This window comes from Dama dama, chromosome 22 (assembly GCF_033118175.1).
Source record: "Dama dama isolate Ldn47 chromosome 22, ASM3311817v1, whole genome shotgun sequence".
Lineage (NCBI taxonomy): Eukaryota > Metazoa > Chordata > Mammalia > Artiodactyla > Cervidae > Dama > Dama dama.
In genome coordinates, this window is record NC_083702.1 from 50,190,175 (window position 1) to 50,214,991 (window position 24,817).

Consider the following 24,817-nt stretch of genomic DNA (forward strand, 5'->3'; position numbering starts at 1 on the left):
TGAGGTTATTGATATTTCTCCTGGCAATCTTGATTCCAGCTTGTGCTTCCTCCAGCCCAGCGTTTCTCATGTTGCATCTAGTTGTATAAACAGCTAAGCTTTATTAATGCTTTGCAACTTGTACCTCATCACTTCCCAGCTCATGCTTCTAGTCCCTGGAGAGAACTCCCTGTCCTTGGCTTCTACAAAATGCCCCATTATCCCTCCAAATAAATTCATTTTTACAACTGGTTTAAGTTGGTTTCTGTAGGTTGTAACCATTTCAGAGGCTGACGGCCTCCTAACTGAGCCTTCCTTCTCACAATGAGAAATTTATATGTCCTTCAGTTAAAAAAGTAAAAATTTAAAAAAAAAAACAAAAACTCTCCTCTCTGTCACACTGCCTCCTTCCCAATTCCATCTGGCTTCTCGCCTCCACCTGGAAGTATGCTGTTTGAAGTCAATTGGTTCCTTCTGCCGTCTTCTGTCTTTCTGGGCCTCCCAGGGGAAGTGATCAGCGCGAGCAGGAGCTGTCCTCTGAGGGCCACGAGGCGGTCTGCAAAGCCAGCTAAGAACGCAAGTATTTGAAAACCAATCAAAGTATTTGGATGGGGTCCAGGGTTTCCTGCCTCTCCACGACCTCTTCCCAAAGAGAATCAAACCCTTAAGGAGGAGGGGGAAATCACCTCACTTAGACCTCTAATTCCCCAAACTGCTATTGGACTCCTTCCTACAGAAGGGGACTCCTGGCACCCAAAGCGGGGGCTCTGGGACAACCTAGAGGGATCGGGTGGGGAGGGAGGTGGGATAGGGATTCAGGATACATGTATACCTATGGCCAATTCATGTTGATGTGTGGCAAAAACCATCACAATATTGTCATTATCCTCCAATTAAAATAAATAAATTATTTAAAAAAGAAAAGAAAGGTGCTCCTGAGAAGCTGACTTACTAAAATATTTTTCTGAAAATTGGTGAGATGGAGGGCAGCCCTAAAGCTAGACAAAGCGTACTAATGCCTGAGGCTTTCTCTCCTTGAGGTTTCCTCTTTCATTGTTCAGTTTTGCTTTTCAAATAGAAGCAATAGCTCCCATCTCCTGGGCATTTGCATGTGTAAGACTCATATGATTATATTCTTGAACTCTCTCCAAGGCTCCATAAGGTAGGTTCTCTCTTTCCCGCCCCCCCCCCCTTGGAAGGGATTGCAATAGTCGTGGATTTTTTTTTTAATTAATTAATTAATTTTTAATTGGAGGATGATTGCTTTAAAATGCTGTATCAACTTTTGCCATATACCAACATAGGTTCTCTTATTATCCCCATTTTACATATGAGAAAACTGAGGCTCAAGGAGGTAAAATCAATTGCCCAAGTCCACACATTTAGGAAGTAACTGAGCACAGATTTGAACCCAGGATTAGTCTGACTCAACTCTGTGCTCTCAACCACTACTCCAAGAATCCTAAGCCAGAATGTCTGAAAGTGCCGGGCAGGAGCAGAGAGGATGGTGTGGACCAGGGATAAGACATAGAGAGTGGCAGGCAGAATGCGGAGCCAGAGGGCCCCCATCAGAAGAAGACACCGCTTGGCAGTAACAGCCAGTCCTAGCCCTGTGGGAAAGTGGCCAGTGTGACCAGATTTTCCATTTTCTGAAAGACGCTTGAAATCTGGATTTTATATGAAATCTCCCAACTTTTATGGGAACTGATTCAAATATCTTTAGAAAAACATGATGCAGTCTGAAAATTGGCATCTACACTGTCAGGCAGGAACTCTTATCCCCTACTCTTCATGTTTCCTGTTGGAGGAAGTTTAGCAAGACTACCCCCAATACCCGCCTCATTCTTCCCCTCTGATTGGTGAGTTTCCAGGAAGGAACTGGGCTTGCTTGCTCACCTAGTCTCCATCCTCCAAGGAGCCAGCCTGATCTGTGGAAAATCTTCAAAGAAAGGCTGGGGGGGAAGTCTGTCTACTCAAGGATTTGTTGTTGTTTAGTCACTAAGTCACATCCGACTCTTTTGTGACCCCATGGGGCACTCAGAAAGTGAGCAGAAAGTCATGTTCTCCAAACTGCTTTTGTGGTGTTTTCCTTTCCTGTGTCTACCATAATGAAGTACCACAGACTGGTACTTACAACAACAGAAATGTACTCTCTCAGAGTCCTGGAGGCCAGAAGTCCAAAATCAAGGTGTCAGCAGGGCCATACTTCCTCTGAAGTTTTCAGGGAAGGCTCTTTTCTTGCCCCTTCCAGCTTCTGGTGCCTCCTGGCAATCCTTGGGCTTCCATGACTCACAACTGCATCACTTCCATCTCTGCCTCTGTCTTCACATGACATGCTCCCTCTTCGTGCATCTGTTTTACCTTCTTATAAGGCATGAGACATACTGGATTCAGTGTTCATTTAACCTGGCATGGCCTCATCTAGACTAATTACATCTGCAAAAACCCTATTTCCAAATCAGGTCACATTCTGAGGTGGAATGAGCATGAATTTTGGAAGAGGATGTTACTCAACAGAATTTTTATTATTATTTATTTATTTGGCTACACCAGGTCTTAGTTGCAGCATGTGAGATCATTGATCTTTGTTGCAGCATGCAGGATCTTTGGTTGAGGCAAGCAAATTCAGTTGCAGCACATGGGATCCAGTTCCCTTACCAGGGATCAAACCCGGGGCCCCTACATTGAGAGCACAACGTCTTAGCCAGTGGACCATCAGGGAAATCCCCAGGATTTTTTTAAGAGTGATATTTTAATCTCCATCTGTCTGATTCCTGTGTTTATCTCTACACTGGTTCCTGTTGGGAGAGTTTATCTCCTAGAAGTTCAACAGTTAATGCTGCCTGTTTGCAACCTCTAAATCATACTGGAATGAGATCATTTCTCTCCTGCATACTTTTTTCTTCTTCCCTGGCATTTCCTCTTCTCTCTCCTTTTGCTTTTTAACTACTCTTTGGTAAGTTAAGCCTCTGACAAATGTTGCCATGCTATCATGGAAAGGCTTTGAGATTCTACAAACCTGGACTCAAGTCCCACCTTGGCATCGACCAGCCCTTAGGGCCTGCCTCCTCACAGATGTGCAGTTAATGTGTGAATGGAATGCGCCACCTTACAGAGGCTCAGACCGAGGCAAGTGCACGGCTCTGCTGTATCTTGGCTTCCTCATCAGAAACACAGAAGTGATCATAAACATCACAGAGAAACCCTGTGTTCCAGGAAAGAGATATTTCACCATGAAATAAATGGTTCTGCCAGAGAAGAATCAAGGAAACAGCAACGTTCTTTGGTAAAGGTTTCTGAGAGTAAAGAGCGCTCATAGTACTCACCATAATAAGTCAAGCAGCGCTAGAGACCTTCCAGGCTGAGTCTAACACCAGGAGCCCACGGCAGAGTCTCTCTCTCTTTCCTTTTCCATTGCACAATTGGCAGGGCAGGAGTATGTCAGAACTTTCCTGATGTGATGGGGAGGAGGGAATCCAAAGGTTTGAGGAGATAGGAATGCTGGTGTGAATTTCTCAAGTGTGAGCTACTCCCCACCACAGAGGAGAGCCCCTTCCCCAAGGCACTGAGCAAATTGAGAAACACACAGTGAAGGGAGTGTCCAGGGGGATCATTCTCTGTAATGTTGTGACAGTGGGAGATGCTGCCCTTGAGATGGGTTCTTTGTTTCCTTGGGGTGGGGGAGTGAGACCCCAGAGAAGCAGAGGTCAGGAACTCAACCACCCAATCAAGAAGGAGGGGATATGTGTATACAGTGAGAGCCTTTTTGGTGAGGGGGCGGGGCTCCAAAATCACTGCAAATGGTGACTGCAGCGATGAAATTAAAAGATCTTGCTCCTTAGAACAAAAGTTGTGACCAACCTAGACAGCATATTAAAAAACAGAGACATTATTCTGCCAACAAAGGTCTGTCTAGTCAAGGCTATGGTTTTTCCAGTGGTTGTGTATGGATGTGAGAGTTGGACTATAAAGAAAACTGAGCGCCGAAGAAGTGATGCTTTTGAACTGTGGTGTTGGAGAAGCCTTGAGAGTCCTTTGGACAGTGAGGAGATCCAACCCGTCCATCCTAAAGAAAATCAGTCCTGAATATTCATTGGAAGGACTGATGCTGAAGCTGAAACTCCAATACTTTGGCCACCTGATGCGAAGAACTGACTCATTGGAAAAGACCCTGATGCTGGGAAAGATTAAACACAGGAGGAGAAGGGGGCGACAGAGGATGAGATGGTTGGATGGCATCACTGACTCGATGGACATGAGTTTGAGCACGTTCTGGGAGTTGGTGAAGGACAGGGAAGCCTGGCATGCTGCCGTTCTCGGGGTCACAAGGAGTCGGACACGACTGAGCGACTACAGTGACTGACAGCTGATCCACGCTGACATGCGGCAGAAACTACCACAACCCTGTAAAGCAGGGTGCGGGCGTGCTCAGTCGCGTCTGACTCTGCAACCCCACGGGCTGTAGCCGGCCAGGCTCCTCTGGAAAACACTTTAAAAAATTAACTTGCTATTAGAAGTTAGTTCCACAAGAGGGCAGTAAATGCATGCATTACATAGGCATGCCCCTAGCCAATGGAGTTGGTCTTTTTTTTTTTTTCCCAAGATGTTAAACACTCAAAGTTATTACAGACTTTATGCAGACTGTTAAGAAGTCAACTCAAACTAGTTTCCTATTACCTTAAAGTACAGAAGATTTCTGTGAGAGTTAACTATAATACAGTCAAGTGTCTGGTAAAACTCAAGATCTGGTAAACTGATGAAAGGACTTCCTCCATCAATATGCAATAAACCAGTTTTACTCACTCCTGTGAGCCGACACTGCACTAATGCTCAGGGTCAGGGTGTTTCAGGCTTGAAGGTCACTGAACAATGAGAGAGACAAGGACCCACTCCGTCACTGCACCACACCCCACTCACCCTTATTCTGTGTGTATACATATACACCCTTACACATATATACAAAAATATCCGGGATAATTCTGTATGTAAATTTACGTTTGCTTTCTGAAACATACTGTGTACATTTCCCCATTAAATTACATATTCATCAAAAGCATAATTTTTCTGACTATATAATATTCCCATATAGCTGACTCATAAAACATTCCTTTATTGTCGAACGCAGCAAAGGAAACAATCAACTGAAGAGAAACACAGAAAGTGTTCAACATGACTAATCATCAGGAAAATGCAAATCAAAAAGCCACAGTGAAGTATCACCTCACACCTATTAAAATGGCCATCATCAAAAAGACAAGCAGTTAAGTGCTGAGAGGATGAGGGGAAAGGAGACACTTGTACTCTTGAGGGGAATGTAAACTGGTGCAGCTACTATGGAAAACAGTATGGAGGTTCCTCAAAAAGTTAGAAATAGAACTGCCACGTGCTAGTTGCCCAGTTGTGTCTGACTCTCTACGACCCCGTGGACTGTAGCCCACCAGGCTCCTCTGTCCATCAGGACTCTCCAGGCAAGAATACTGGAGTGGGTAGCCATGCCTCCTCCAGGGGATCTTCCCGACCCAGGAATCGAACCCAGGTCTCCTGCGTTGTAAGCGGATACTTTACTGTCTAAGCCGCCAGAACTGCCATAGGCACCAGCATTTCCCCTCCTCAGTATGTAGCTGAAGGAAATGAAATCACTGTCTCGAGAAAGATGTGGGGAAGAGGAAACCCTTTTACTCTGTTGGTGGGAATGGAAATTGGTGCAGCTACTATGGAAAACAGCATGGAAATTCTGCAAAGAAAAATAGAACTACCATGGGATTCAGCAATCCTCCTTCTGGGTATATCGCTGAAGGAAGTAAAATCACTATCTCAAAGAGATATCTGCCCCCCACCCCCACCATGTTCCCTGCATTATTACTGACACTGGTCAAGACATGCAAGCAATTTTGGTTTCTGCTGATGTCTGTAAAAATAAATAAAGAAAATGTGGTGTGTGTGTGTATATACACAATGGAAGATTAACCAACCATAAAAGAAGAAGGAAATCCTGCCATTTGAAAAATCATGGATGAACCTGGAGGACATTATTCCAAGTAAATTAAGACAGACAAAGAGAAATATTGTCTGATCACACTTGTGAGTAAAAATTTTTTATAAAGAAATGAATTCATAGAAACAGAGAGTAGAATAGTGGGTACCAGGGTTTGGGAGAGTGAGAGAAATGAGGAGATGCTGGTCAGAGGGTAAAAAGTTGCAGTTATGTGGGATGAACAAGTCTAAAGAGCCAAGGCTCAGCATGATGGCTATAGTTAATAATACTGTATTGAATAACCAAAATATGCTAAGAAAGTAGATCTCAACCAAACTCATCACAGACACATATGGGAAATAATGTGTTGGTTTGACTGTAGTAATCATTTCACTATGTATATGAAGTCATGTTGAACACAATAAACATATACAGTTTTTATTTTAAAATACATTTTAAAGAATTAAAAGTCTATAATGGTCCTGGTCTTTCTCCAAAATACCCCTCCCCAGCGACCTTCTAACCTCTCCAACAACCCTCCCATTTGCCATATCCTTTTCCAACCACACTGAATTCTTCCCTCTTCTTTAAATATTCTAGACATACTTTTGCATGAGGCATTTTAGCTTCCCACTTCTTAAAATGTTCTGCTGGAACCTACATGGGTAGCTACTTCTCCTTCAAATGTCTTTTTAGTGAGTAATTCCCTGATCTTCCTATTCAAGATTAAAATTGCAAACCCACCTTCCCAACTAGCTCTCTATTCCTTCTTTTCTGGCTTAGTTTTCCCCATAGAACTTACTACTGTAACCACATACATAATATTTATTCACTTAGTGCATCTCCCCTCTGTAAAACATAAACCTGATATCAAGGACTTTTGTCTGATTGGCTCACTGTTGCATCTCCAATGCCTAAAACAATGCCAGGCCTCCAGCCAGTGATTGTTCTTATCAAAAGGGCAGTGGGACTTCCCTGGTGGTACAGTGGTTAAGAATCTGCCTTCCAATGCAGGGGTTTGATCCCTGGTCAGGAAACTAAGATCCCAAATGCTATGGGGCAACAAAGCCCAAGCTCCACAACTAGAGAAAGCCCACACACTACAAGTCCCAGCATGGCCAGAAAAAAATTAATAAAAATTACAGAAATTCTAAAAAATAAAAATGTCCTAATGAATTAGATGAGATAGAGGTATCCTGGTAGCTCAGACAGTAAAGAGTCTGCCTGCAAATGTGGGAGACCCAGGTTCTATCTCTGGGTGGGGAAGATGCCCTGGAGAAGGAAATGGCAACCCACTCCAGTGTTCTTGCCTGGAAAATCCCATGGATGGAGGAGCCTGGCAGGCTACAGTCCATGGCGTCACAAGGAGTCAGACACGACTGAGTGGCTAACACTTTCATACTTTGAGTAGGGACTTCCCTGGCAGTCCAGTGGTTATGAATCCATCTTCCAATTCAGGGGACACGGGTTCAATCCCTGGATGGGAAACTAAGATCCCACATGCCTTGGAGCAACTAAACCTGCTTGCTACAACTACAGAGTCCATGCGCTGTAACAAAAGATCCTGGGGGTCACAGTGAAGATCCCCAGTGCCACAACTAAGACCCAACACGGCCAAATACATTAATTTTTAAAAATACACATCCACAGGATGAGTAAAAAGATAAAGTTTGCTACATTTTTTTAAAATAAATGCCAGACCTAGAGTAGACTCTCAGGAAATAATTGTTGGATGAATGAATCAGTGAATTAATGAATCCTTCTAATAACAATCTTAGAAGAAAACCAGAATAGGTTTTGTCCTATTTACTGAAATTTTTCAAGGCACAGAAATAGCCAAAAGATTTACCAAAGGCCTTAAATCTGTCCCAAAGATACTACTACTCTAGAGAAAACACACCCTGTCTGAGAGTCACAAATTCTCTTGCTTTCATATCAATACAAAGTCATTTTTTTCATATAGGTCCCTTAGACTCAATTCTAAGAATGGAAAAGAATATACAAGATGCCTACCTTCTAGGGAGTCTGCAGCACTTTAACATTAAATATTTATGGAATAAGCAAAATAGATAAAAGAAGTGCTAAATTATTATGTAACATGTGGTTACAGACTCTGTTGTTGTTGTTAAGTTGCTAAGTTGTATCTGACACTTTGCAACCTTCATAGACTGCAGCATACCAGGTTTCCTTGTCCTTCACTATCTCCCAGAGTTTGCTCAAACTCATGTCCATTGAGTCGGTGATGCTATCTAACCATCTCATCCTCTGGTGTTACAGACTCTACTGGTGGCGAAAGAAGTTTGTCTTCATTTAATGAATTGCTTTAGTGGAAAGAGAAGGGGAGAGGGATGTGAAGTAACAGGATGGCCTCAATATTATCAAAAACCCAATTCCTAAGCAGCTGGTTACACTTGGTGCTGGGGGAGGGGTGGCCCTGCCCCCTGGAATGTTTCTGACCTTCCTAGTAGAAGGTCTTGGTTGGAACATACACTTTTGTTTCTTTTCCTTAGCTCTCTGTGTCCGTTTTTGTGCATTAAACAGCCAACCACCCTTCCTAGTCTTGAAGGAATGTCTTGTGTAGGAGATGGATGTTATTGTTTGTTTAACAAAGCTTTCCACAAATTGCACTGTGTCTAAGAACTCTAAGTCTTTTGTATTATCCATTAAATGGGAAAGGCCCATCATCACAAACTGGAACTGCAAGTATTAAGTCATGTCTCTTACAAAGAGAGTCACAAACCAGGGGTTGGAAGAGAACGAAGGACGAAGCCTTCTGATGGCCCTTAGGTGACAGGTGATTGGGGGCACCCAGCAGGTAAACCCCACAATTGCTTCCCCCGACAGTGGCTTCCCACAATCTTCAGGAGAAGCTTCACCTCACCCCATGAAGCTCCCAGTCACCCTGCCCACCTCTTCCCCCCAATTCCCACCACCCCCACCAGCCAGGATGAACTCCCAGCAGTTCCCAAGACACGCTGGGGGTCTTCAGGGCTCTGGGCTTGCGGTTCTCTACCCTTACTGGTCGTCTTCTGCCCGTATTTGGCTGCCTGGTGCTCCCCCTCATGGCTCGGCAGGGAACTGCACTCTGGGAAGTCTAAGCTAAGCCAGAAGTCTGACAGCGTGCACCTGCACTGTGCGCCCAAAGCCGTCAGGCTCCCCTGGGCCTTGCTCTGCGCTTATTACAGGTTACCCAGCGCCCGCTCCCCCGCTATTCTAAAGAGCCCCGAATGCAGGGCTTGGGTCTTTCAGCAGTCTCCTCAGTGACTAGTGTCCCTGCGGGGCACAGCAAGAACCCAATTGGTGATGATCGATAAAATAACTAAGAATCAGAATGGGGCATCAGAAACCAATCTAAAGCGCATCATTTTGTTCAGCTTGGAGTTATCATGTTCAATTAGTAAAAGCAAGCTAAGAAAATGTAAACTATCTTCCTGACAATGAGTTCCTTACATAACTTTTCACTCCTGAAATTCTTCACAACTTTCGGCACAGATATGATACGACTACATAAAGCTCCCATTTGCAAAACAGAACCTTCTTTTCTTCCTCTTCAAGCTCTCCCCAACTGGAAAGCCCAGTGAGATAACCTCCCAGTTGTACTAACTTGTGCTTGCTAAGTCACTTCCGTCATGTCCGACTCTTTGTGACCCTATGGACCATAGCCCACCAGGCTCCTCTGTCCATGGTGATTCTCCAGGCAAGTACTAACTTAGCCTCTTCTATCATTGTGTTCCTCTCCCTAGAGCCTCCTCCAGATCACTTCTGAGAATTCAGTTCAAGGCAGCCACTCTGCCATACAACCCCAGAAGTTAGTTGTACTTGCCAAAACCAGATATCTACATTCCAGAGATTGAAACAGTTCTTCCAAAACTAACATCAAGCAGTCTCCTAAAACCAAGTCTAGAAATAAATGTCTCCTAGCATAGGTTTCTTAAGAAATCTTTTCCAGTCAAAATAATTAGTCAGAAATTCTCTGAAACTCATCTCTCCAGAATATGTTACATTTCAGTAAGTCTTACAAAGAACCAGAATACATTGATTGAAAAGTTTTTAACTCTCAAATTTTGGGCACAGTCCTGAACATTCATTGGAAGGACTGATGCTGAAGCTGAAACCCCAATACTTTGGCCACCTGATGCGAAGAACTGACTCATTTGAAAAGATCCTGATGCTGGGAAAGACTGAAGGTGGAAGGAGAAGGGGAAGACAGAGGACGAGATGGTTGGAAGGCATCACCGACTCAATGGATATGAGTTTGAGTAGGCTCCGGGAGTTGGTGATGGACAGGGAAGCCTGGCATACTGCCGTCCACGGGGTTGCAAAGAGTCAGACACGACTGAGCAACTGAACTGAACTGAAAGGTTTCTCCAATCTCTCACTTTAGAAAGCTCTTAAAAAGCTCTTAACATTAGTAATTACTCTTCTCTAAGACTTTCACTCAAGATCCTTGCAATACTTAATAAAAATGTTAATCATTAGACTTAAGACACAGGTAAGTGGGTGGTGTTATTAACATGTAAGAATCACAAGGTTCTAAATTTAAATAATGTCTAGTTGAAGAAAAATGACAAGACTTGTCATAATATGGAAAATACTGTTCATTTATAATAAAATTTGATGGAGTTTTAGCAATGTGTTTAAACTAACTTTTGAATTGGATTTTTGTTCTTGCTTGCTAATAAAAGTCAACCTAAGAAGAACAAAGGATGGGGTTTTTCAAGAACTAACATGAAAAAACAACCAATGAGCAAAACTTGAACAATGTGAGCAATAAAATAGGTATCATTATAGTGCTAGACTATAACCTAAAGAAGAAAATAGTATCCATGAGTCCTATGGATATAAATAAATGATTGAATAAAAAACATAAATGGAGGTGCTCAGTCACGTCCAACTCTTCGTGACCCCATGGACTGTAGGCTGCCACACTCTTCTGCCATGGGATTTCCCAGCAGGGATACTGGAGTGGATTGCCATTTCCTCCTCCGGGGGATCTTCCTGACCCAGGGATCAAACCCAAGTCTCCTGCCTCTCCTACATTGCAGATGGATTCTTTAACCACTGAGCCACCTGGGAAGGCAAATGTGGGAGAAGAGACAAGTATTCTTCAGAGAAGGATTCCAAGTAACACATGTGAAGGAACAAGGGAAGTAGAACATGAGCACTGGAACGCCACAGTATATGCTGCCAGCAAGGTCCAGGGATGAATGCTAAAATTAGTGGGCAAACCTTTAAAAACGGGACATGTTCAGAGTCTCAAAGTGTCTCCCCTAAAATACTTAATAATTACTGTGGTTTTTCCCTTTCCTTTCCCTTTTGCTTTATATTTTAATTGAAGTATACTTGACCTCTTTTGTAAACTCTGGTGCACAATATAATGACTTGATATGTCTATACATTTCAAAATGATCACCATGTAACTCTGGTTACCATCTATCACCATACAAAGATGCTACGTTATTATGGACTACATTCCCCACACTGTACATTTTATCCCCATGACTCATTTATTTTGTAACTGGAAGTTTATATCTCTTAATCTCCTTCACCTATTCATTCCGTCCCCCCTCCTCCCCTCTGGCAAACAGCTGTTTGCATGACTGTTTCTGTTAGTTATTCGTTTGGTTTTTTAGATTCCACATATAAGTGAAATCATCAGTATTTGTCTTCCTCTGTCTGACTTATTTCACTTAATATAAATAAGTTCATCCATGTTGTCACAAATGGCAAGATTTCATTTTTTTATGGCAAGTAATACAGAATGCTTCTTAAAAATTCCTTGACACTCTTTACTCCAGGAGGTTGAGCTTAATTCCCCTCTCCTTTGAGTGTAGTCAAACTTCCCTGGCGGCTCAGACCATAAAGCGTCTGCCTACAATGTGGGAGACCCGGGTTTCATCCCTGGGTCAGGGAGATCCTCTGGAGAAGGAAATGGCAAGCCACTCCAACGTTCTTGCCAGGAAAATCCCATGGACGGAGGAGGCTGGTAGTCTACAGTCCATGAGGTCGCAGAGAGTCAGACACGACTGAGTGACTAAACTTTCACTTTCTTCTATTGAGTATGGTCTAAACGTCTGACTCACTTATAAGGAACAGAGGATGGAAACAGAACACAAGACACCTCACAGAGGAGGAACCTGACAGATGCTGCTATCCAGGTGATCATAGTTAATATCACCAATAACAAATTATGTTGGAATCATAAGATATTACATATGATGTGATGAAGGGGGCTCTTCATCTCTGTGGTATTCCCCTCAAACTTATAACCCCCATCCATAAGAAAACATCAGAGAAATCCAGACTGAGGAAAATACTATAAAATACGTAGGTTTCAAACGTCTCAAGTCATGAAAAATAAGGAAATTATGAGAAAACGCCAAGAAGAGGAGACTCAGGATGACAAATACAACAGAACGCAGTAGAATTTTGGGACGTCCCTGGTGTTCTGGTGGCTAAAACTCCATGCTTCCAATGCAGGGGGCCTGGGTTCCATTCCTGGTCAGGGAACTAGATCTCACATGCCACAACTTAGACCTGGTGTGGCCAAACAAATAATTAAAAAAAAAAAAAGAATGCAGTGGAATTTCAGGTTGGATCCTGAACAGAAAAAGGATGCTAACAGAACAGCTAATGGAATCCAATGAGAGCCTGTAGCTTAGTTTATAGCATTATACCGATGTTTAATATTTCAGTTTTGACAAATATACTATGTTTATGTAAGATGTTAACATTAAGGAAAGCTGGAGAACAGCATTTAAGAACGCTCTGTACCATCTACACTCCTCTTGAAATATAAATTTATTTCAAAATTAAAAGTTTTCAAAAGTTAATCTATCTGTTATCTCTATGGGATAAACATGACATTTCACCTAAATGCCATTATGGACGTATGGATATGGGACAGGAGTACATGTATCATAATATTTCTCAGTGATTCTAATCTTCAGTTTGTTTGTTTTTTTCAAATCCATTTGAAGTCCCTATGATTGTTGTATGGAATACATAAGGTAATGATTTTCTTCTTGTGAAAGACTTTTTTCTTTTCATAGCAATCCATTTATACATTATTATTTTTATACTGATGTATTGCATCTACATATCACAACATGTGACTTTCACAACATGTGAAAGTGTTCTTCCGAAAAATAATGAAGAAATCCAGGTAAAGAGGGATAAAAATGTTTTAATTGTTGAAATACAATTGAGTGATTTACACTTCAGTACAAGGTTGTTATCAAATTAAGAACTTTCCAAATATCCCACTAACCATCAGTGACAAGTCCTTGAAAATAGTACAGAATTAACATGATAAGATGCTATGATCACACACAGGAAGAATGGGAGACTTGATGGCTATGAAGTACTTGTAGTTACATAAGCCTTTAACTAAAGCAAAGAGGAAGTTAATCAAAATGTACATACAGCATGCAATGCAAACCTCAGCAGCTGAAGTATTGCCATGTAATGCGTTGTTCCCAATAAAGAAACTCCTTAGACATTTAAATAAAGCTGAAAACCAATAGTAAAAAAGGGAAAGAGATGGCAGGAAGTATCAATTTAATCAATTTTACAGCTAAAAATCAACATGAAGTAGAAATAGTGAAAAATAACACACAAATATATTACTTTGGGTAACTCGTTGATAGTGCTTTATTATTTAAGTTATAAATAGATGAAGGATTTTGATTTATAAAAACTATCAAAAAAAGCATCAGTGAAAAGACATGATCTTCATGAGCTGTGGGGATGTTCAGGTGAGACCCCAGCGGGGACACAGGACCAGCTGGGCAAGAAGCCTTCATAAGTTTGCCTTCTGCAAGCGGATCACAGAAAGCTCCATATCCAAGCATGTTGTTTAACCAATTCCTCTCTAGTACCACAACATTCAGTATGTACCCATGGTTTTAACTATCAACTAAGAATTACGGGGGAGGTGTGGAGACTGTTTAGAATTTCCTTGGAAATGTCTGTGCACGTTACAAAATCCCATGAAGGAAAAATTTCATCCAGATCTTGATGAACAGGCTATGAGGGTGACAAAAAAGGAGAAAGAGTTATTAGGAAGCACAAAAGGCAACACTTGGATAAAATACATCAGCGTTAAGCCTGCAAATTTTTTACTGATTTTCTTTTCAGTAAAATACACATTCAACATCCGTTTAACATTGATCTGAGAATGAAAATGCTGCCAGAGTTGGGTGAAGAACTGATGACATTTACATAAAGAGACAAAGGTGGATGGAGAAAGAGACTCTCAGCTTATAATTAAACTATGGGTTGGTCAAAAAGTTCATTTGAGTTTTTCCACAACATCTTATGAATTGAACTTTTTTGGCTAACCCAATACACCAATGGGATGATGCCCAAATCTAGCTACCCATCCACAGCACAAGATACAGATTGTTCAGCCACAACCCCACGCCTTCCCTGCTCAGTCAGACCTTCCTGGGAGGGGGCGAGCCATCCCCATCCTCCCTGGGGATCTGACGTAGCAAGCCCATCCACGGGCATTTGAGAAGCATTACTGTGCTGGCAGCACCCCATACATCTCAACAGGCAAAACTTCCACCCTTGGGTCATCTGCAGAAAAAACGACACATCTGGAGACATAGCCAATTTTAAGAGATTCTGAAAGCGAAAGTGTCAGTCGCTCAGTTGTGTCCAAATCTCTTTTCAACCCCATGGACTGTAGCCCGCCAGGCTCCTCTGCTCTTGAAATTCTCTAGGGAAGAATACTGGAGTGGGTTGGGTTGCCAGTTCCTTCTCCAGGGGAATCTTCCCAACCGAGGGATTAAACCTGGGTCTCCTGCATTGCAGGCAAACTCTTTACCATTTGAGCCAATAGCTTCAAAAAGTAACCAATTCAACCGTGAACTTGGGTCACTAAGATTTTACACATCTGTTGTTCAGTCACTCAGTTGTGTCCGTCTTTGGTGGTCACATGGTCTGCAGCACGCCAGGCTTCCCTGTCCTTCACCATCTTCATCTTCCCCACGCTCAAACTCATGTTCATTGAGTCGGTGATGCCATTCATCCATCTCATCCTCTGTTGTCCCCTTCTCCTCCTGCCTTCAATCTTTCCCAGCATCAGAGTCTTTTCCAATGAGTCAGCTCTTAACATCAGGTGGCCAAAGTATTGGAGTTTCAGCTTCAGCATTAGTCCTTCTAGTGAATAGTCAGGACTGATTTCATTTAGGATGGCCTGGTATGACGTCCCTGCAGTCCAAGGGACTCTAAAGAGTCTTCTCCAAAACCATAGTTCAAAAGCACCAATTCTTCGGTGCTCAGCTTTTTTTATAGTCGAAATCTCACATCCATACGTGACTACTGGAAAAACCATAGCTTTGATTATATGAACCTTTGTCAGCAAAATAATATCTCTGCTTTTTAATATGCTGTCTAGTTTGGTCATAGCTTTTCTTCCAAAAGCACCTTTTAATTTTGTGGCTGCAGTCACCATCTGCAGTGATTTTGGAGCCCAAAAAATAAAATGTGTCGCTGTTTCCATTGTTTCCCTATCTATTTGCCATAAAGTGATGGGACTGGATGCCATGATCGCTGTTTTTTGAACGCTGTTTTAAGCCAGCTTTTTCACTCTCCTCTTTCACTTTCATCAAGAGGCTTTTAGTTCCTCTTCACTTTGTGCCATAAGGGTGGTGTCATCTACATATCTGAGGTTATTGATATTTCTCTCGGCAACCTTGATTCCAGTGTGTGCTTCATCCAGCTCAGCGTTTCTCATGATGTACTCTGCATAGTAATGCTCAAAATTTTCCAAGCCAGGCTTCAACAGTATGTGAACCGTAAACTTCCAGATGTTCAAGCTGGTTTTAGAAAAGGCAGAGGAACCAGAGATCAAATTGCCAACATCCGCTGGATCATCAAAAATGCAAGAGAGTTCCAGAAAACATCTATTTCTGCTTTATTGACTATGCCAAAGCCTTTGACTGTGTGGATCACAACAAACTGTGGAAAATTCTTAAAGAGACGGAAATTCCAGACCACCTGACCTGTCTCCTGACAAATCTGTATGCAGGTCAGAAAGCAACAGTTAGAACTGGATATGGAACAACAGACTGGTTTCAAATAGGGAAAGGAGTACATCAAGGCTATATATTGTCACTCTGCTTATTTAACTTACATGCAGAGTACATCATGAGAAATGCTGAGCTAGATGAAGCACAGGCTGGAATCAAGATTGCCGGGAGAAATATCAATAACCTCAGATATGCAGATGACACCACCCTTACGGCAGAAAGCGAAGAACTAAAGAGCCTCTTGATGAAAGTGAAAGAGGAGAGTGAAAAAGTTGGCTTAAAGCTCAACATTCAGAAAACTAAGATCATGGCATCCGGTCCCATCACTTCTTGGCAAATAGATGGGGAAACACTGGGAAACAGTGACAGACTTAATTTTGGGGGGCTCCAAAATCACTGCAGATGGTGACTACAGCCATGAAATTAAAAGATACTTACTCCTTGGAAGAAAAGTTATGACCAACCTAGACAGCATATTAAAAAGCAGAGACATTACTTCCCCAACAAAGGTCCATCTGGTCAAGGCTATGATTTTTCCAGTGGTCATGTATGGATGTGAGAGTTGGACTATAAAGAAAGCTGAGCACCAAAGAATTGATGCTTTTGAACTGTGATGTTGGAGAAGACTCTTGAAAGTCCCTTGGACTGCAAGGAGATCCAACCAGTCCATCCTAAAGGAAATCAGTCCCGAATATTCATCGGAGGGACTGATGCTGAAGCTGAAACTCCAATACTTTGGCCACCTGATGCAAAGAACTGACTCATCTGAAAAGACTCTGATCCTGGGAAAGAGTGAAGGCAGGAGGAGAAGAGGACGACAGAGGATGAGATGGTTGGATGGCATCACCAACTCAATGGACATGAGTTTGAGTAAACCCTGGGAGTTGGTGATGGACAGGGAGTCCTGGCGTGCGAAGTCCATGGGGTTGCAAACAGTCAGACATGACTGAGCAACTGAACTGAACTCTGTATAGACATTAAATAAGCAGGATGATAGTATACAGCCTGACGTACTCCTTTCCCAATTTGGAACCAGTTCTTTGTTCCATGTCTGGTTCTAACTGTTGCTTCTTGATCTGCATACAGGTTTCTCAGAGGCAGGTAAGGTGGTCTATTGACTACTTTTAAGAATTTTCCACATTTGTTGTGATCCACACAGTCAAAGGCTAAAGTGTAGTCAAGGAAGCAGAAGTAGATGTTTTTCTGGAATTCTCTTGCTTTTTCTGTGATCCAATGGATGTTGGCAACTTGATCTCTGGTTTAGGTCAAAAAACACAAGAATCTCCAATCTCTTCCGTAAAATGTCTCTTATCATCAGCATTCCTGCCCAATAATTTAAGCTCAGACACCACATGTTCCGACACCTCACAGATAAGTACCACCTAGGATGCTTAACTATTGAGTAAATGGACAGCCTTTCAATGTAGAAAACTTCTCAGATAATTCAAAAGAGGCAAATTGATTGTTCAGCCGTAGAGTTAAAGAATGGGGAAAGATGAGAAGAGAGAGGGATGGTAATAAAATAGTGTCTGTTTTCATACTGACAGCCATGAGCAGTAGGGAAATATTCGAGCTCACCATCTAACATTATGTGGGTTGATTCACCAGCAGTGTGGTTCCACTGTTATCAGGAAATTTCAGATCCATATACAAAGGTTCCACAACCATCTTGTCTAACTCTCTCATGTGAAAATTGAAATTGGGTGAAGTTGGGAGAAAGTGAGGGATTCATCTAAGCTCCTGCGTTAAAACAGACCTGCCGAGTCTCCTGATCTCTCTGTCTACACAGCACTGCTTCCCACTCTGTTCAGATGCTTTCTGAAATACACCCTGTTTTCGGAGGGTAAACACTAATGTATGCTTATTTTCAACCAGATTATCTTTTCTATTTGATTCAGATAATAAAAAAAATACAGTCACATCAGAAAAAAACAGCAGGGAACTTAGAAATTCACATGAGATTTAGAACTCTTAAAAATACTAGAAATAGAAAATCTCCAGCAACTTAAAGAGAAACTCAACACCCGAACATGGATATGAGCACTAGGGAATAATGCTCCATAATGTTGTAGCCTTGATGAGAAAGTCTTTGAAGAAGTGGCTGCCTAATACTGTTGTATTTCTTATCCCAAAGAAACCAGTTAAAGCTTCCATGTCCCTTTCCTCCAACTGGACAGTTTATTTGTCTCCATTTGTGAGTTTATTTTGCAGCCCATATCATCCCAGACACCAGTACCCATACTGGTTCTGAGCAAGAAGTTGGTTCAACATCAAATCAGTCTTGCTTCTGGTCTACCAATGGCTGGATTCTGGTTACAAAAAAGGATGATGGTACAATGATGATAATGCTGGTGATGATGACAATGACAACTACAGCAGAATGTATCATTGACTTCATATTTAATCCTAACAAGACCCCATCAAGATAAATATCGGGGGAAGTAACTTGCCAGGCTAGTAACAGAAAGAGCCTGAACTCAAAACCAAGGCTGTCTGACTCCCAAAAGAGAACGGGCTATCTCAGGAGACAGAGCATTCCTGATCATTGGATGTTTGGCAAGACGGAAAGACAGGCAAGATCTAAGCATTGCATGCATTGTGGACCAGGTGAACTGCAATTCTTTGGCTCTAGGGTTGCTCAGTATCTTTTAGAGTGTCTGGTACCCAGAGGGTAGCTAATGAAAGCAATTTTTCTTGTATCTTTGTTCCTGTTCATTGTATCAATATAATTCTAACTCCACACTCTTCATCAGGTCAACAGTGCTTCATCTTTTAAACTTGGTCTATAATTTTACTATTCCTTCCTGCAAAACTGCATCTTTGCACATTTATGACTACCTATCTCTATTGGAGTTTTGGTACTGATAAATCTTCTCTCTATCAACTACCCCAGCTATTGCCAAACATTTAATATGGATCCAAATCTAACTCCCAGCCTCTCTAGTCTTTCCTTGTCTATCATTTTCAAGGTCATAGCCCCTCAAAGAATCTGGCAATGAAGAGTGAAACCTCGGTAAGTCTAAGCAAACACATAGCTTGTTCTTACTTAATGAATTAAGTTGCAGTTGAAAAAAACTAAGTTAACTGCAGAGAAAATCAATCTAATCATTAAAGACTTCTTTGCAATAAAACATATTGGATTCCACAGATTTAACTGAAAGATGAGATCCCTCCTAATCTTATACAGAGCATTATTAATATCTATAGTTCATTGATCAAGGTTAAATATACAGAATTATTTAGAAAAATGTACAGTACCTCTTGATTATTGAGTCATGATATTATTTTCTTCTAATCTTAAAAAAGAAAATTAAGAAAAGTTAAATATTCAGTTATAAAGAACATATTCCAGTTTCCCACAGAACTACAAATAGCTAGGATATATACATATTTGCTAGTCTAAATCATCAAGTAGATAAAAAGCAATGAGGAACAAATAACCATGGTATGTTAAAAATAATATAATATTTTTATTATATTTGTGTACAAATTAAATTACATGTTACATCTATATAATTATATGTGTACATAGCAATAGTTCTTTAAAAAATCACATATCAGACAACTGGATAGTGATTAGTAAATCAGTGTTCTTTACAAGCCACATTAAAACTTCACTTAAGCAAGAAGCTATCTACAAGGCTGCAGTCATACCTATTATCAGAAGGACTTCATTAGCCCCACAATTACTTCCTACTAAAACTCAGAAAAAGGAGCCTCCACTTCATTTCATTACACAAAAGGCAGTTAATTTTCCTCTAATCACCAGGCTACTTACCAGTTACATTTATAATATATAACAGGAATTTACTTTTATGTTCTACAAAAATTCCATAAATTTACTGAAACATTTGCTTTCACACTGATCATTACTAAAATTAATATGAAATTTAAAATATCCATGGATCAACCACAGACAGAAGCTAACTGTTGTTCTGGAATTATTCTCATCACGTGGGTGGCAGTTTCAACAAATGATTACAATGAGCACATACGGGTTTTTGCTGTTACTGTTGTTGTTTGTTTCTGTTTCAGGCCATGCCTGGTGGCGTGTGGAATCTTAGTTCCATAACTAGGGATTGAACCCATGCCCTCTGCAGTAGAAGCTTGAAGTCTCAACCCTGAACTGCTAAGGAAGTCCCAAATATGGTTCTTATACATGGTTCACTGAAACTCAGTAATATTTAGAGTGAGCCAGGCAAGTGGAAATACCAGTTTCACGTTTGTTTTCACATAACAAAGAAGCATGGAGAAACAGTAAATATCATGGAGTTTTACTTACTTTTCTGCACAGTCTTTGTCTGATTGGACACCATATTGACAGCTTCAGATGGCAGACCAACATACACTCCTCCATAGTTTCTTGATGAAAAAGAAGCAGAGACAGAAAAATCAGACCAAACTACATAGTTACTATACATTTGCAGAAAGTGATGATATCAGGGGAACTATCAAACAACTACAGAATTATTAAACTAATTCACGATTTTTCAAAAGTAGAATCCAGAATACTATTGTCCTTGGAAGATCATTGTTTTTCTATGTTTAAAGAAAAGCTACACATAAAAAAAGAAAGTTGTAGAGTAGTTTTTAGATATTTTACTTGCAATGAGAAAGAAAGAGTTGGGATTTTTTTAGAATTCAGTGGAGCAATAAATATCAGTAGTGTGACACGTTACAGTTAATCGGTCAATATTTATCAAGAATTTGACTAATGTGGTAGTAGGTGCTATGAACACACAAAAACACTTTACGTGTAGGTAGATATAAAGTGAGGAGAAAGAGAGAGGTAAGGAGTAATGAGAGTGAAGTGCAGCTAATCACAGGATGGAAGGGTGGAGAAGGCAGAGGAAATGAAGAGATGTCATCCAATTTGAGAGAACAGCTCCTCCAAAGCCCACAAGTGGAAACTAGCACAGGCTGCATGCACAGGGCCAACCACGCTTGTTTGGAAGAAGCAAAGATAAAGAAGAACTCTGGGCAAGGTCTTTATCACACTGCATGCTCCCACCTGTGTTCTCTGCACCAGAAGTTTTCCTGGAGGAATCTGTATTATCGGCAATGTGCTACCCAGGGGTCAATTAAATTTGTGAGTTAAATTAATTTGTGATAAATTAAATCCATGAGGTGTGGCCAAAATTATTCAAATTAAAGGCAGCTTCAACACCAAACATACCTCCTCTTGTCATCTTCTGTTATCGACTCTTCTGTTCTAAGAGATCAAAAACATTTGATATGAGCCATTTGGTTACACAGAGACTTCATTTTTGGTTCTGAGCAAAAGGGGATTGATGAGTTAAAGACAGTTTTGTTTCTTTCAAGTTCTTCCATTGAGTATTTCAGTAACACAATATACTGTCTCTACCTCTACAGAGAAAGGAAGTGGAGATTTGGAATTTATCTGCTGAGCACTGGCCATACACACAGAAAATACTCCCACAGAGGGCAAAAACCACCCTGTGATCTAATTTGTCCAAATTGAGCCCATAATCTGAATTCACCAGCTAATGATCAACCTCATTTACCTCTTGATAAAGTTGGATCATTTTTTAATTCAAAGGTGTCAAAGTCATACTGTAGTAGACCCAATGCTATGCTTATTGAAGTGGTATTAACACTTTTAGGTGCTATTTACAACTCTTAATTAAAATGGATTTATAACCCATCAGTACAGACACTAGGAAAATGATGGTGACAAACTTGTTCAAGATTATCAGAACAATCTACTCTGGTTCTGAATGGCCAGTGTTATCATGAAATTGTTTTTGAAGCTGTTACTGGCAGACGTGGACATACAGAATGCCTCATTTTTTGCTACAGATATTCTTTTCCTATCCAGTGACATATCTCTGTATCTTAAGTCTTTCCCCTTTTGTGTGATTCAGCTCAAGGATATATTCAATGTTTTAAAATATATTTCACTTCCCTAAATGTAAGAAAATAGTGAATTATTTTTAATCCATTACCTCATAAATTATTCAATGCCCTAAAACCCAACTTGCATTCTCTGTATAAAATTAATCAATATCTTATGCATCTAATTTGCAGGAAATGATAATGTAGCTGCCATATTTATTGGGTAATAAATTAAGCTTCAGATATATTACTAAATGTTTAAAAATACCCTTTATAAAGACTTATCAGATGGCCATTTTCTAAACCTTCAATTAAGATATAATGCCTGCCTTTATCTACATGCTCCCTTCATTCCACAAATGATTATTCTATGATACAAAGACTGGAGACTAAAGACTACACCGGTAAAAACAGCATTATCAATGAGTCCTTCCCATGTGTCAGATTCCACATGCCAGACATTCCACATGCACCAGTGCGATTTCTCCCAACAGTTCTGAGGAAATAGCTTCAGAGAGCCAGGTAGTGAACAAATATGCAAGTCCAACAAGTGAGACCAACATTGAAACCCCACCCATCCGACACCAAAACCACATTGCACATTCCAATTCACCGCTCTGCCTCTCAAATAGGAAGACGTTAAAGTGAAAAACACTTCCTGTGACAAACCTACGTGGTGGCTTCCCCTGGAGCGGGCGCTGCCTCCACACCACTCTTGGCAAAAGCTTTGAGCCTCATCCCCGTCTCACAACCTGCCTATGTAACTGCACCAGGCATTTGCTCCTGCAAGTCTAGTATTTCCTTTAATCCTCGTCACAATCCTGAAAAACAGGGATTTGTTGCTGCTGCTGTTGTGTAGTCGATCAGTCATTTTCAACTCTTTACGACCCCATGGACAGTAGCCCACCAGGCTCCTCTGTCCACAGGATCTCCCAGGCAAGGATCCAAGAGTGGATTGCCATTTCCTTCTCCAGGGAATCTTCCCGACCCTGGGATCGAACTCACCTTTGCTGCATTGGCAGGCAGATTCTTTACTACTGAGCCACCCAGGAAGCCCAAAATGAGCATTAGTCACATTTAAAAATGAAAAACTAAGACTCTGAAAGGTAGAGTACTGCACCCCAGGTTACACGGCCAAGTTTAGAGCCAGAATTCAAACCAAAGGCTGCTGAACAATAGAAACTAATTTAATACTGCAAAGCAACCATGTTGTTCTGCTGTTGTTGTTGTTGTTAAGTCACCGAGTCGTGTCTGACTCTTTGCGACCCCATGGACTGCAGCACGCCAGACCTCCCTGTCCCTCACCATCTCCCAAAGTTTGCCCAAGTTCATGTCCATTGCTTCAGTGATGCCATCTAGTCATCTCATCCTCTGATGCCCTCTTCTCCTTCTGTCCTCAATCTTTCCCAGCATCAGAGACTTTTCCAGAGTCAGCTGTTTGCATCAGATGACCAAAATACTGGAATTTCAGCTCAAGCATCAATCCTTCCAACAAGTATTCAGGGTTGATTTCCCTTAAGATTCACTGGGTTGATACGCCAATAAAGATTTGTATGTGTGTGTGATTTTTTGTGTGTGTAATTCCAGCTCCTGCTTCATAAACTGTGAGCCCGTGCTAATTTGTATCAGAGAAACACCTCTGTCTCCCAAGCTGGATCTCTCTGATTTTATCATCCCATTTATAAGAGGGAACCAAGGTGGCAGAGGGGTCTTAGTCAATGTTTCATTTGCATTAGACCTAAGCCTCTATGCTGTCAGGGGCACGCAATCTTTTACAACTTGTTAAATGGCAACATAGTTATGTATTGACGTTTTCTCGGCTGAAAACCTCTCCAGATCAGCAGTTATATTAGACTGTATTCATCTGAACAACCAGGTCCAAATCAAAGTTAAATCAAAAAATAGTGGCTGGTCTAAACCAAATCTCCTTGTGGACAGAGAGGGCTAAGCCACTCTGGCTGCCTGAGAGCCAAGTGCTACCCTGTCCTGTTCGAGAGGACGGCAGCCTCTCAGCTGTGGTGATGTGGTCCTGCCCTGACTGCACTGGCTATTGCCTTCAGAAAAAGAAACGGTTCATCAAGCAGCAACAAACATTCCTGGGAAGAGGAAGATCTAGAGATGTTAAGCATCTAAAAAAATACCCCTTTGGTGTGAAGACCAGCTTCTTTCGAAAGAGCATTTCTTGTTGATGAAAAGTGGACATTATCTCAGGGCAGTTCAAAACAACTGGGGGTGATAAATTTATCTGACAGCTAAGCAACTTAGCAAGAAACTTCAGCCTTCAGAATTCTAATACCTGGGAAGACTCACAAGTCTGGGATAACGCCTTGGCTGTCCGAACACCTGGGCTGCCCCGCCCGTGCACCATCTTAAAGGATCACTGTACTTGTTTCCCCTCACAGAGTGTGTTTTGAAAGATCCTGTTGTCAACCGGCCTTAGTAACTCACTTACTGACAATTTTCCTAGACATACAAGTGCCGAAGACATACAAAGCCTCTGAAGCATGGGATGATTCCCACTGGGAATGTGTAGAATGTGAATCAAAGGCAAATAAACCTTATGTTTTGCTAACCTACAGCCTGTGCAGCCTCGTTGTAGGCACATGCAATGCAGATTTCTGTTCAGTTTCTAAAGTTATGAAAATAGCCTGTGGTCAGACCAGGGCACCCCCTTACCACGGAGCCCTTGAAGGAGGGCTGATCTTCATGGAGGACTTGATCATTTTTCTTTCCTGGTCACTATAGCTTTAGGGCAAGGGCAGTGACTATTGTGCAGCTGTGATTGCTGACGGATCACAAGATCTGTTCCCAAAAGCAGGGAAGGATGTGGGCAGGGAGAGCAGGACAGAAAGCCATGTAAACCCTGGCTTGGCGAGAAAGCAGCCACTGGCAGAGCCTAGAAAGCCCTTGGTCGTGGCCATCACGGCTCTATTTTCTGCCAGCACTAAAGACAAAGAATGAGATGATT

The 24,817-nt window shown here is 41.5% G+C and overlaps 1 protein-coding gene across 1 annotated transcript in view; it reads right to left on the reverse strand.

Moving 5' to 3' along the window:
- Positions 1 to 13,119: 13,119 nt before the first annotated feature.
- C22H12orf75 (chromosome 22 C12orf75 homolog) overlaps positions 13,120 to 24,817 on the reverse strand; it is a 44,717-nt gene continuing 33,019 nt past the window's right edge. The window contains exons 3-6 of the mRNA XM_061125454.1: positions 21,170 to 21,205; positions 20,276 to 20,355; positions 19,252 to 19,289; positions 13,120 to 13,981 (exon numbers count right to left, since the gene is read on the reverse strand). Coding sequence (XP_060981437.1) covers positions 19,285 to 19,289; positions 20,276 to 20,355; positions 21,170 to 21,205 — 121 coding nt within the window. The 3' untranslated portion in view covers positions 13,120 to 13,981; positions 19,252 to 19,284. The remainder of the gene's footprint in view (positions 13,982 to 19,251; positions 19,290 to 20,275; positions 20,356 to 21,169; positions 21,206 to 24,817) is intronic.